This window comes from Strigops habroptila, chromosome 12, assembly GCF_004027225.2.
Source record: "Strigops habroptila isolate Jane chromosome 12, bStrHab1.2.pri, whole genome shotgun sequence".
NCBI lineage: Eukaryota > Metazoa > Chordata > Aves > Psittaciformes > Psittacidae > Strigops > Strigops habroptila.
Genome location: NC_044288.2, coordinates 21111499 through 21125431, shown reverse-complemented (window position 1 = coordinate 21125431; position 13933 = coordinate 21111499). Strand labels below are relative to the sequence as shown.

General features: G+C 54.0%; 1 protein-coding gene and 1 long non-coding RNA gene across 3 annotated transcripts in view; one reads left to right on the top strand and one right to left on the bottom strand.

The window, feature by feature from the left end:
• Window positions 1-93: 93 nt before the first annotated feature.
• Window positions 94-2838, bottom strand: LOC115615637. Its single transcript, XR_003994111.1, has 2 exons — window positions 2758-2838; window positions 94-1285 (listed from the first exon to the last, which is right to left on the bottom strand). It is a non-coding gene; the product is annotated as an uncharacterized LOC115615637 (long non-coding RNA).
• Window positions 1275-13933, top strand: part of UBE2D2 (ubiquitin conjugating enzyme E2 D2) — a 27635-nt gene continuing 14976 nt past the window's right edge. The window contains exons 1-2 of one of the 2 annotated variants that reach the window (XM_030504031.1): window positions 1275-2460; window positions 11676-11739. In XM_030504031.1, coding sequence (XP_030359891.1) covers window positions 2437-2460; window positions 11676-11739 — 88 coding nt within the window. In that variant the 5' untranslated portion in view covers window positions 1275-2436. Of the gene's footprint in view, window positions 2461-2632; window positions 3303-11675; window positions 11740-13933 lie in introns of those variants that run through there. The other variant, XM_030504032.1, reaches the window with a different exon arrangement.

The window sequence follows — 13933 nt, the reverse complement described above, 5'->3', positions numbered from 1 at the left end:
GGTGTCCAGAAACTCAGAAGGTGCCAAAAAAGAGGGGAAAAAGCAAGAAAGCACAAAATGAATCCAAGGAGTTGAAGCACACACCAGCCCAAATCCCATTGCTATGAATCAGTGATTTATTCTCTCCATACCAAGTGTGAAGGAGGACAGAGAAATTAACTCAAAACACACCCTGTGCTAAAGCCACCAGCCCCTAAAGCCTCCTGTTTCAGCCCTTCATCCCTCTCTGCCAAGAGATGCACAGGAGGTGTGGGATTGACAAGAACAGTGGAAACCAACCCTGCTGCTGTACCAGGTGAGAAGACAGGCAAGAACAGAGAAACAGCACAATCCACTAAAAATGGTAGTTACACACAAGAGAAATCCATAGGAAACCAGGCCTTCCCACAAAGGAACAAACCCTGATGTGTTCTTGGGAAGCCTTATCTTCCAATCCTGATGAAAAATGCTTCTTGGCATTTTCCTTACTCGCTCTGGTAGCAGGACTGCCAACTTGGAAGCAGTTGGAAGCCCACCGCAAGCCCAGGACGGAGGGCAAGCATCCAGCCCCATGATCCATCTCGTGATCCAAAGCTGGCGATGGGAAGAGAAGCAGGAGCAACAGAAAAGACCCTCATGTGGTGTAGATTTGAAAGCATCTCACTGTTACAAGATGCCCCACGGGGGTGTGTATGTACAGGCAGTCTGGGTGTTAGGCTGAACAAGCGCGTTTGATTGTGTGCACTCCTTCGGCCAAGCAGCAACCTGCTCCCTGCCTCCTTCCTTCTGTTCCCTGCCTCCTTCACTGGTTTCTGTGGTTTGGACCTGAAGGGAAGCTGCCCTTTTCTCTGAGCTGGCTGTTGATGGCACTTGCCCATCACACTTTGATACAGGACATGGTTACAGGGCTCAGAACCTCACTGAAGCTGCGCAGAACCCTTTGGCTTGTTGGTACTCATCAGCATTACCACTGGATGAACTGTTTGACACGAGCTCCTCAGTCACCTGAGAACAGTTGTTGTTTTTGCCTGTGTTGGTGTTCTCCATGCAGATGCTGGATGGAAACGAGTCTTTCTTCCACCTCTGCCCATCATGGCTATTGATGCTGTCACTGCTGGGGAGCCTTCACCTCCCTCCGTGCTGCCTGATGGGTACCGAGCCTCCTGTTCTTCACACTGTGGTTGTGGCACTGGAGATCCTTCACTATTTAAACTTGTGTGATGGTTTAAAGCTTTATTACACAGCCACGTCTGTGCAATAAGCACATGGCCCACTTGGTGTGCTTTGACCATGCGTCCTCCCAGGCCTAAAAATGAATTCATCAAATCATAGTCATGGAATGGTTTGGGTTGAAGGGACCTTAAAGCTCACCCAGTTCCAACCCCCCGCCACGGGCAGGGACACCTTCTGCTAGAGCAGGTTGCTCCAAGCCCCTGTGTCCAACCTGGCCTTGAACACTGCCAGGGATAGGGCAGCCACAGCTTCTCTGGGCACCCTGTGCCAGCCCCGCGGCGCTCCCCGCGGGCAGGGGACACTGCGGCACAGCCGCGGGGCACATACAGCGTGTCACCGGCCCCGCTCCCAGCGCCACTGACCGCAACCCACTGCCGGCCCCGGCCCGCCTCTTCCAAGGGGCATCTGCTGCCGGGCCCCATCTCGCGGGTCCCGCCCGGGCCACGGGGACAATACGGACCCAGACCGGGGGTACCGTGACCGGCAGCCCCGGGCCCTCCCCATGCCCACAGCGGCGGCGCGGCCGGGACTTCTTCCCGTCCCGTCTTCTCGCGAGAAGCCGCCGTCACGCGCGCGGCGGCCAACCGCGCCTCACGCATCCACCGCCGCCGTCGTATCCTTCCGCGCTCTCCCCCTCCCCCTTCTGGAGAGTTCTGCACGGCGGCCGCAGGATAAATAGTCCCACCCTCCCCCCTTCCCGCTTCCCCCCTCCCGCTTCTCCTTCTCTCCCGCCCGTCTCTCCCCTCTCGCTCCCGCCCCGGCCTCGCTTCGCTCCCGCCCCGGTCTCGGCGGCTGTCCCCGCGCCCTCCCGTCACTCAGCGGAGAGCGGTGGGGGTCGGTGCGCCGCGGCGGAGTGATACGCGGAAGGCCGGCGAGGAGGCGCCAGCGCATAAAGGGTCGGCGGAGGGATGCGATAGGAGCTGCGGCACCGAGCTCCAGCGCAGCGGCCAGGGAGCAGCGCGCCAGCCCCGGCCGCCGCAGGCCCCCGCCCGCCGCCGCCTCCGGGGGGGGCCCCTTCCCCCTCCTTCCCTTCCCCCCCTTCTCTCTCTCCTTCCCTTCCCCCCTTTCCCTCCTCCTCCTCCTCCCCCCCCCCGCTTCTTTTCTCTATCCGCGCCGCCGCCACCTCCGCGCTCCTCCTTCCCTCCCCCCCTTTCCCCCCCTCGGAAAATAGTCCCCGCGGCTGCCCCCTCCCCGCCCGCCCCTCCTCGCCGCCTCGCGCACACAATGGCGCTGAAGAGAATCCACAAGGTAAGGGGAGGGCCGGGCCGGGCCCCGCTGCCGCCCGCACCGCGTCCGCACCCGCCACCGCCTTACATAACCCGGGCCGGGCCCCGCCGCCGCCCCGGGCCCGCGGGATGAGCCCTGGTTGGGGGGGGGGGGGGAAGGCCGGGCCGGGCCCTGCCCCGGAGGCGCGGGGACCCCCCGGGTCTGCCTCGGCTGCAGGGGAGGGGGGGGCAGCGCCTGGCTCCCGTCAGCGCTTCGGGCCCGGGCGGGCTTTGTGCGATCCCCCCCCCCGCTCTCACCGGGCCCTGCCCCGGGGCTCACCTCCCCATCGCCGCGGGGAGGCCGCGGCCGGGCCCTTGCGAAGCAACGTGGCCCCCAGGCCCGGGGCCGCGAGGGGGCGCCGGTGGCGGGGCCTGGGGGTGGGCAGCGGCCGCCGGCAGCTGCTGCGGCGGGGGGGGGGGGTCGGTGCGGGGAGCGGGACACGCGTGGGGACAGCGGAGGAGGAGCCCGGGGGAGCGGGAACCCGCCCGCGCCGCGAGTTGTGGCGGAGCCGGAGCGGGAGCTCGGCGGTGAAAGGCCCCTCTGCGCCCTGCTCGGGGAGCTTGTCACCGCGGGCGGCCGCAGCGCTGCGGGTCGGTGTGTGATGGGGCCGGGGCCGCTCCGCGGCCGGGGTCAGCCGGAGGCTCACGGGGAGAAGCGGGCGAGGTGCCCGCTCACGGAGCGGGGCTGGGGCTGGTGTCCACATCGTTCAGGACAGCGCTGCTGCTGAGCCCCCCGAGGGCTGGAAACTGTGCTCTGCTCCATCATCGTTCTGTCCCCTACTGGGAGAAAAGAGAGGGATATTGCAGTGTGCTTCCATTGCCTCGGTGAGTCAGGCCAGGAATTGGTATCCTCTTCCTCACTAAATGTGTAGCTGTCTGGTTGGAGCCTCCCTGCAAGGCTCAGGTGTAGCCACCAGCTCACCCAGAGGGTTTCTGGTCTCCTTTGCCGTGTAAATCTGCTTTCTGACTACAACCAGATGCAAATCCAGTACCCGATATGTAGGAACAGTGTGGCAGCTCTGTTTTGCCCTGTGTGCAGTGTGGGACTGTGTGTTAACCTCTTTGCTTTGCTTGTAGGTTATCTTGAAGTTTGGGTGAAGCTTCATGTGTCATACTGACCCAAATTAAAGCTGAGGTGGAGAAGAAAATAGGAGAACTTGAAGGCTTGTGTTTGCTTGAGGAGTAGGTAGAGGTGGGCAGGGAGGATTTGGAGTATCACTTCGGTGTGTTGAAGTTTCCAAATGAGTGTATGGTAGCAGGTTACGTAAGGAAGTTGTGCTCTGGCCGGGTATTCCTTGTCTGCAACACTCTGCACTCACTTAGTGATGCTCAGTGCACTGCAGTGACTGCTGAAGGGGGTCAGTGTGGCTGGCGGGGTAGGGGGGATGCATGGATAGTGCAGGGCTTTACTGGGGAGGGTCTGGCTTCTATTGGGAAGCAGGGAATGCTGCTTTGATAGAGCTTAGTGCATGCTGGGGTTCAGGATTCAACGCTCTTGAGGCACTTTTGTTTCTAGTCTGTGGATTTTAACAGGAGAGAAGCTGAATGTGTTGAGTCTTTGTTACCATTGGGTGCTTGTGGATTGGTTCTGTGAGCTGCTTGTGAGAGATGGAGGATCCTGAGGGATAATGGGGACTGTGTAAGGTTTGGAGAGTGCTCAAAGCCTTGGGAAGTAGCGAGAGCATCGCCAAAGCAGTCGTGTATGAGGAGCCCTGCAAAGTCCCAAATGTTTCAGTGGAGTAAGTGTGGTGGCTGTTGGAGAGGCAGTGATAGGGCTGTAGGCAACATATCCAACCGAGTATGTGAAGGGAAATCAACCCACTTACTCCCATGCTTTACCAGTTCGATGGGAGTTAAGCTACGGGCTAGAAAGGAGCACTCTTAATTTGAGTTACTGTGGCTGCCTCTTAACTACTTGAGTGAGAATCGCTCCCTGTTTACACTCCAGCTATTTTAAGCCTGTGGGGAGGTTGGTATCTTCTTGCTTTTGTTCTGGTGTCTGTGGAGTGCCCAGCCCTGCCAGGACAACAGGGGAATGGGGAGTGTCCGACCTTTGCTGTTGCACCTTGTGGCAGGAACAAAAGCCTGCAGCATGTGGATGGAGTGGAAATAATCCCAGTAGACTTGAGCACAAAGAAGCAATGGGAAGGGAAGCTGCTGCTTGGGCATTGTTAGAGGGTATTATCAGTCTTGGTCAGGTCTCGAGCTTGCCACTGCCTCCTGTGCTGGGGCACATTGGGTTTGATGCTGTGAGGTTTTCTCCAAACTCTTTGTGTCCTTGGATAATACAGGGATGAGAACTTGGAAACAAGCAGAAAATCCCAAGAGTAAACCTTTGACACAGTGTTACCTGAAAGGGCCTCTCGCATGTTGAGCTCTCCTGGGCTGGAAAAGGGGCAGGACAAGGAGTTCTGGGTGGTTGGGTAAGTAGTGTTGTGGGGTGAGGCAGAGCAGGAACCTCGTGGTCTGTCCCCATGTGTCTCTGGTTGCTCTTGGGCTTGTCCAGTGACTCGAGACGTTTCCACATGAAGCAGCAGCTGTTCTTTAAGCAGATGCTCCAGAAGAGCTCAAGACTTGAGGTGTGCTCTTGGGTTGCCTCTGGTATCATTCACTGCAGTCCCTCAGCAGGGAGCTCGGGCACTTCCTGGCTTGCAGGTCTCAAACTTGGACCTCTTGTCTTGTGAGAGATGTTTGGGGTGTCAGTAATGACACCAGCCACAAGTGTGGGGGTAACAGTGAAGTACTACTTCATTGTTGTTCTGGTACATACATAGTGATCACTTTTGATGTCTTTTATAAGAAGTGCCATGGGAAGCTGTGCAGGGGCAGGAAGGGGGGAACATTGAAGGGCAATAGCCAGTGGCTTCCATTTCAAGAGTTGAGCTGATACACTTTGGGCTCAGCACATCCCTGTGTATGTGGCTTATCCTTGCGAAATGCATTACCTGTGACTGGATAACTGAGGCACTGCTGGGAGCTCCTTGAATGGGAGAGCAAGTAAAAGCTGAGTTCACTGTCTCTTATGGGCTATCCTGTGGGAACTTGGTGGACCTGACAGAATCCCAGCCTGGTTTGGGTTGAAGGGACCTTAAAGCTCATCCAGTTCCAAGCCCCTGCCACGGGCAGGGACACCTTCCACTAGAGCAGGTTGCTCCAAGCCCCTGTGTCCAACCTGGCCTTGAACACTGCCAGGGCTGGGGCAGCCACAGCTTCTCTGGGCACCCTGTGCCAGCGCCTCAGCACCCTCACAGGGAAGAGCTTCTGGCTAAGGGCTCATCTCAATCTCCCCTCTGGCAGGTTAAAGCCATTCCCCTTGTCCTGTCCCTACATCCCTTGTCCAAAGCCCCTCTCCAGGTTTCCTGGAGCCCCTTTAGGCACTGGAGCTGCTCTAAGGTCTCCCCTTCAGGAGCCTTCTCTTCTCCAGGCTGCCCCAGCCCAGCTCTCTCAGCCTGGCTCCAGAGCAGAGCTGCTCCAGCCCTCGCAGCAGCTCCGGGGCCTCCTCTGGCCTCGCTCCAGCAGCTCCACGTCCCTCTTGTGCTGCTGCCCCAGAGCTGGATCAGGACTGCAGGGGGGGTCTCCCCAGAGCGCAGCAGAGGGGGAGAATCCCCTCCCTGACCTGCTGCTCACGCTCTGGGGGTGCAGCCCAGCACACGGGGGGGTTCTGGGCTCAAGCGCACACTGAAGCCGGGTCATGGGGAGTTTCTCATCACCCAACACCCCCAAGTCCTTCTCCTCAGGGCTGCTCCAGCCAGTCTCCCCCAGCCTGAAGAGCAAGAGGGAAGGGGAGATGGGAAGCTGTGCTTCAGCCCTGCTGAAGTAAAACACTTTCTTGCAGCAGAGGAATGGTGGCTTATAATGGAGAGACTCAAACAGCAGGTAGTGCTTTGCATAACTAAACTATATATTCCATAATGAGGTCCTTGTTCACTGCAGAAGATGATGGACCCTGTATCCCAGAGCTGCTTGACCTGAGATTCTGCAGTATCACTGTGTCCGAGCCGTGGCTGGGCTGTGTCAGGGTGCTGGGTGGGCAGTGCTGGTGTCTGTGGTACCTGTGCTGAGCAGAGCTGGTGCGTCCGGGCCTGTAGCTTTGCAGCAGCCAGAGGAAACAATGTGGTGCTTCTGTTCCGGCCTCTCGCTGTGTTCGGGGAGCTGCCAGCGCAGCCCATCTGCGTCCAATCTCTTGTGTGTCCCCAGTACACAGAGTATTATTGGAGCTCCTCTTGGCCAGCCGAGGCATTGGCTACTCGGATTCCACCCCAGGAGGAAGTCACACATTGCTTTGGCCTTCCTGCTGTTCAGGCTTGAACAAAACAAAAGTGAAAGGTGACAGTTGCATCAGGGCTTGTTTCTAACCTGTACCTTGCTGCTTGCTGTATTTCGTGCAGCTCGACTCTTCCTGTGCTGCTCACTTACCTTCTTGCAGAGTCTTGAATTCAGAGTCAGTGGATTTCAAGCATTGAAAAAGCAGATTTTGTCAAAGGGAACAGGACTAAAATCTTTCTGAAGACTCAAATGCTTCTGCTCATAGGGCTGGTAGCCTCAGCATGGCAGATGCTCTGGAATCACAAGTCCTGCAGAGCAGGAGAGCACCTGTGGGTGGTGTGACCTTGGTGTGAGCTTGGCGAGTGGAGTGGAATGTGTGGTGGGTTCAAGCCCTAGATTCCATGTTGCTCGGCAGTGCTGTGTTGAAAGCTGCTATCAGCTCATAGCCGAGTGCCTGGAAGTTCCTTTTTGGTTGGCTATGTCCTGATTTCGTAATGCAGCACCTCACAGGAGGGGGTCAGGGGCTGCAGGCAGATAAACTTGAAGTCAGATTAAAAGCTTGTTTCACTTAACAGCTGCAACCTGAAGCAAAGATCAGGCTTATAATCAAGCTAATGATGTGGTCCCTGAGTAAATTGCTCTTTGAAAGCAGTTCAAGCTGGAGTAGGGATGAAAGCCTGTGGAGCTGAAGCTGGAAGGCCTTTGGGTAATGTTTGGCTCTTTGGCGGTGCTCAGCTGGTGTTTGGGGCTGTGTCTGGGGCTCTGCTGTGTCCTCCCATTGCTGGCACTGACTACTAAAGGGTGCTGGTGTTCTACTTGGTTAATGGGGTTCTTGCTGTTGCCAGTTATGTTGGTGATTCTTCCTAAAGGCTGTACTAGCATTCATTAATCCTTAAACCTAGTCCTTATCTTCTGGCCAGAGCAGCTTTTACCCAGGTGCATGTTAGATGGGGGGGTGGGAATTGTTGTCTGGAGGAAGGAACTTGAGCTTCTTTAACAAACGACTTTGGAGTTTACAATTCAAACTTAATTACAACTTGATTATAGCCTGAAATGTGTGCGGGGTTAACATTTAACGTAGGGCTTCAACCACTTGCATTGAAAGTGCTTTACACACTTGTGCATCTACCTGAGCAAGGTGCAATTTGAATGCCATGTGCTGGCTGCTGGGGGGTGCTAGTGGGGAGAGGGTGCTGTGGGTCTGGGTGAGACGTGTGTGCCCTGAGGCCTCTCAGGTGCCTTTCATCAGGGCATGAGCTGAGAATCCCCCCCAGCCTGCTGCTCCTGCTCTGGGGGTACAGCCCAGCACACGGGGGGTTCTGGGCTCAAGCGCACACTGAAGCTGGGTCATGGGGAGCTTCTCCTCACCCAATGCCCCCAAGTCCTTCTCCTCAAGGCTGTTCTCAGTGCAGTCTCCCCCTTCTTTGTGTTTGCCAAATGAGATTCCAGGAAAAGGCTTTCCTGGAAGCCCTGTGTAGGAGTTTGTTTTGTTGGGGACTTAGGAACACAATTAAATCTGCTTTTAGAGCCTAAATAGCAGTTTCTTGTGTGAGTTATGTAGATTTCAGCACAGTGGTTCATGGGTGTAATGGTGGTGATTTCACTCAGCTTGGCATTCGCATGAGACACCCTGATGTTTGCTTTGCTTCCACTTCCTCATTTTTGCTGAGGAACCAACACACACTTTGAGCTCTGAGATGGACCAAGTTCATGCTATGGTCCACAGCAGTGGCCCAGCACAAGGGTGTGTTGTTATAGGGGAGGTGGCAGAAATGGGGAGCTCTGTAGCTTGGCTTTCCAGCCTCATGGTGGGGTCACCTCCTGGAGCTGAGAGCTCAAACTGACACTTCAGCTAAAGGCCACTTGAGTCTTCGCTTTTAAGTTCCTAAAGCAAAACATTCTGCATGTACTTAAGGCTCAGAAGCTGCCTGGATGGAACCAGCTGTGGCTTTCTTCAGGTGTTAGCTCAAAATCAGTGTTGCTGAGATCACACTCGATCATTGACCAAAGCACAGGTTTTGTAGCTTGGGTTCTGGTTCATGTGGTAACCACAGAATCAGCCTGGTTTGGTTGGAAGGGACCTTAAAGCTCATCCAGTCCCAACCCCCTGCCACGGGCAGGGACACCTTCCACTAGAGCAGGTTGCTCCAAGCCCCTGTGTCCAACCTGGCCTTGAACACTGCCAGGGCTGGGGCAGCCACAGCTTCTCTGGGCACCCTGTGCCAGCACCTCAGCACCCTCACAGGGAAGAGCTTCTGCCTAATGGCTGGTTTGCAGATGGTACCAAAGTGTCATTGCCTCCTCCACATATTCTGAGTTCCTGTTTTACTCCGGGCTTGTTTGTTGTGAGTTACAAAGCAGCTGGTCTCAGTCTCCCCCAGCAAGTTCTGGAAGCAAAGACCTTGCCAGCCCTGGTGTTGTGCTCGCAGGACCTTGGAAGCTGCACAGGAGTTTCTAAAAGGCAAAATACCTTCTTGGTGAGATGCAGGAGCTTGGCACTGTGCTGCAGCACCAGCTGCTCCTCTGCATTTGTGCCTGGCTAAATGCACTTACCATTCCTGCTTGGAAACCTGGCTCTGCAGGTCGGACAGGTGAGTGGGCATATGAGCAGCTCCTTAAAGCCATCAGCTGTGCCCTGCAGGAGCTCTAGTGATGTGCTCAGCTCTTGGGTGTGTAGAGGCACTGCTGTGGCTGGTACCTGTGCTCCAGAGGTGGCTGGTGCTTGTGGAGCTGTCACATTGTCACCCAGGTGGTTGCTTCTACCAAAGCTGGGGGTGTTTGTACTGGAATTGGGGGTGGTTGCTAAACTTTTCCAATGTGAGGAGCTTAAAGGCAGGAATGCACCAATTTATAGAGCAGAACCTGAAGTGCTGCCTCAGGTGAGGGCTGTGTCACTGAGACAAGTGGTGTGAGTTTGTTGTAAGTCATCTCTTCCCAGGGAGCTTCAGGAAACCAAAGTATTCCTTCGAGCTGGATGTGAAGGGTGATAAGTAGTGTTTTGATGAGAAACAAGTGTGCTACTGCCTCAACTTCATTGTTACCTCTGCTCCTGATGTGAGACTTACCTTGGGTACCACGGGAGGTGTGTTGTGCCATCCAGTCTGGGGGAGCAGTGGGATGTGGGGTGTCAGGGCAGCTTTGGGGCTCTCGTTCTACCAGCTGGTAGGACACATGCTCAAGCTGCAGCCCCTGTCTGTAACTATTTCCCCTTTAGAGCAGGGAAGGGCCCTGCTGGGTTCTTGAGTATAATCCATAGTAGGTTGTGGTCCTGCATGGAAAATGTGGATTTAGTTGTATTCCCGAGTCTAGTGTTGGGTTTATGCATAGAACAGGAGTGAAGGGGATGAGAACAGGTAAGGAAGGGAGGTTTGGATGTGGGGTTTTTAGGCATGTGTTTGGAGCTTTGAATACTGTAGCATTAAGTTGTTCTAGAAGATTTGAGTCAGTCACATTTGGAAGGGGACTGTACTCTCTACACCTCCAGAAGGAGCAGGGCTATTCCTGGTTTTCAGTTTTCATGCCCACATTTCCACATTGATGCATGTGGCCACTCACTTCATTCTGTGCTGGCTGCGTGTGGCACTGGGTGCTGCTTCCATTGCTGCCCTGGCTGCACAGGCTGCCTCTTGGCTTGCTGAGGCACAGCACGGGTGCTGTGCTCTCTGCTTTTGAGACTCTCACTATCTGAAAACATCTATAGCACATGCACTTCTTCGGGTGGAGGGTGGTGTTTGATGTATTTAATGTTCTGGAGGTAAAGCAGAGGTGGGCAGTGGGTGAGAGTCTGTGACTGATCTCCTGATTGCGTACGTGCAACCAGGAGGTAAGGAGGGGATCCCATTTGGCTAATGTTGGCTACTCTGAATTGCCATCTCTAACTTGACAACTCCCAAAGGCTCTCCTCCTTTGGAGGGTACCTGGATGTGCTCTCCTCATTCAGGAGGTTCTTCAGCAGGTGCTTCATGCTCAGTGTCTGCTCCTGTCTGTGCTGCACCATGAAGTGTGGGAGCAAGGTTTGCCTGGGTCAGTGCTGGGAGGAGCATGAGACAAGCTTCAGCAGCCTGGGGTCCAGTCAGGAGGCTTTCAGATGGGTCTCTTGGAAGCTGGGAGCTGCTGGGAGCAAACCTAAGCTGTGTCTGCTCTGCAGTCATGGCACGGGGAGCTTTAGCTCTCTTGCAAGGCTTCTAGGGGGCTGCATATTGAGGGGAAAATGCTGAGGTTACCTGTTGGCTGTGAGGCAGTGTTCCTGGCTTGCGACAGAAGAGGGTTTGGTTAGTGGTGACCTCCCAGTTCTTGGGAAGTGGAAGCTGGAACTCCCAGAGATCATGTGTTCATGAGCTTAAATGCTGTTGGTATGACAGGCATGGGCAGGGACACCTCCCACTAGAGCAGGTTGCTCCAAGCCCCTGTGTCCAACCTGGCCTTGAACACTGCCAGGGATGGGGCAGCCACAGCTTCTCTGGGCACCCTGTGCCAGCACCTCATCACCCTCTCTCCAGATCACTCCAGCAGGAGCAACCCTGGAGCTGTTCCGGGGCAGGGGATAAAATCAGGCTGATGCTGAGGTGCTGGGTTGAGGCTGTCTTTCCTTTCGGTGACTTGGAGATTGTGGGATGTGTAATACCTTGGGAATACTGGGATCTCCTGAGTTCTACTGTCAATGAAAGCAAACCTGACAGACCCTATGGCTGGATGAGGATTGCTGGGACTTGATACTGTGTGGAATCCTGGAGAGGCATGTGCCAAATGTATTACCTGGGTTTAAGATGCACCTTTGCTTCCTGGGCTGTTCATTTTGTGCATTCAGGAAACTCACCAATGTGAGCTTTATGGTCATGAGCAGGAGCGATGGCCAGAGTGCCACCAGCAGCTGCTTTAGTGCTAACATGGTTACTTTAGGCATGAGATGAACTAAACTGTTCTGTTTTGCAGGAGTTGAATGACCTGGCGCGTGATCCTCCAGCACAGTGTTCAGCAGGGCCTGTTGGTGATGATAGTAAGTATGTTACTACCAGCAACCTGCTGGCTCTGACTTGCTTCTAAGATGGGATGTCCAGTTCCTCAGCAAGGAGAACCCTCCTGTTGCTTTTGATTAAAGTACTGGATCCCTCTCCACAAACTAATCTTAACTGCGTTGCCCTTCTGTATCTAACACCTTCCTGTGTATCACTGGAGGTCTCTGTTACTCCCATGTTATTGATTGAGCAACTCTGTGCACTGAGAACATCTTAAATTACACCTCTAGAATTAGCTGTTCTGGCACTCACAGGACATGGTGTTACTGGTCTTCAGTAGCTCTGGGGCCCAACCAGCAGGCAGCTGCACACAGCTTCTGAGCTGCTTTGGTATCTGAGCTGTACGTGGTGTAGTCACATCCTCCAGAAGTAAAACACTCCGAGCACTAAATGCTACTACAGCAAGGTCAGGGTTAACTGTGTTTTACAAGGAGTTAGTTACGCTGCATTGTAAGAGGGTTATGTGCAGTCCTGCTTTGTAACAGGTTAAAATGTGAATGGCAGGAAAATCAGCTAGTAAATTACAGCTGGAATAGTGAAGTCATGTTAAATTTCTTTCTTTATTAGTAATTTTTAGGCAGGTTTTCACTCAATTTGGAATCCTGTTTGTGGCTTTCTCCACAAGCAAAATCAGTGTGTTTAAATTGCGGAATCCCAGCCTGGTTTGGGTTGAAGGGACCTTAAAGCTCACCCAGCTCCAACTCCCTGCCATGGGCAGGGACACCTTCCACTAGAGCAGGTTGCTCCAAGCCCCTGTGTCCAACCTGGCCTTGAACACTTCCAAATCCTGCTTTGGTTTGGACATAGCTTCTTAGGTATGAGATAAGGAGGCTCCACCTGCACTTCTGAAATCACACAGTGCTGTTGTGTTTGAGAACTGTGCTCAGCACACTTGGCCCTGCCAGGTTCCATGTGAGGATACCTTGGGACCATCTTCTGGCCTTCCCTGTGATCACCTGCTGTGTGATTTGAAGTTGTTCTGTCCCTTTGAGGAGCTGTGTTAAAGTATAACTGTTTTTTTTTTTCCTGCTTTAAAGTCCTACCCTGACTTTTCTTGTCTCGCTGTTTTATACTAAGAAGATCTGCTGTCATCTTAGAATCACAGACTGGTTTGGGTTGGAAAGGACCTTAAGATCATCTAGTTCCAGCCCCCTGCCATGGGCAGGGACACCTTCTTGTACATGTATTTTTTCCTAGGGAGGAAGGCAAGACTTAATGGTGTTTATATCAATGCTCCTTAGTCTTAGTTGTAGGTGATGTTCACCACTCTGCTTTGATGGGCAGTGAGTAAAGCAGCTTAATTGCTGCCTTGTGCTTTATGGTGGTTTGCTGTGAGAGGCCTTTTAAGTGCAGTGGCTTTGCAAGCTCTGTGGTCTGCTCCACATTAACCAGGATCTTACACTTTCTGGTGAACTACTTTTTATAGCAGCATGAAACTCTTGGTCAGAGCTTAGGTGAGCAAGATCAGTGGGATGTTTGCAGTGAGACAGAACACTTGTAAATTCCTGTTGTGCTTTATAACTTGACCATGGGCCCTGCGGTGGATTCAGGTACCTGCACTGGCACTTAATGCATAAAATGCCTGAGATCAGGGAAGCATGGAATCCCAGACTGGTTTGGGTTAGAAAGGACCTTAAAGCTCACCCAGTTCCAACCCCTGCCACGGGCAGGGACACCTTCCACTAGAGCAGGTTGCTCCAAGCCCCTGTGTCCAACCTGGCCTTGAACACTGCCAGGGCTGGGGCAGCCACAGCTTCTCTGGGCACCCTGTGCCAGCGCCTCAGCACCCTCACAGGGAAAGAACTTCTGCCTTTTCTCTAACCTAAATTTCCCTTGTTTCAGTTTAAACCCATTCCCCCTTGTCCTTTTGCTGCAGTTCCTGAAGAGTCCCTCTGCAGCATCCTTGTAGGCCCCCTTCAGGTGGTGGAATGTGTTTATGCTCTTTCTCACAGCAGCTCTGCTGCGTAGAAAAGGCTCCTTAAGAACACTTGGAAGCTTTGGCTGGGATGCATTGAACTCGCTGTGTGTCATGGGCTCTCTGACAAGTGTGCTGTTAGTGAAGCATCCAAGCTCATGAATAGGGGATATTTAAGTAGGAAACCCCACTATCTAAACACAAAGAGCTCTCAGCTCTGGTATCTTTTCTAAAAGGAAAAAATTAGCTGCCAGGATCTT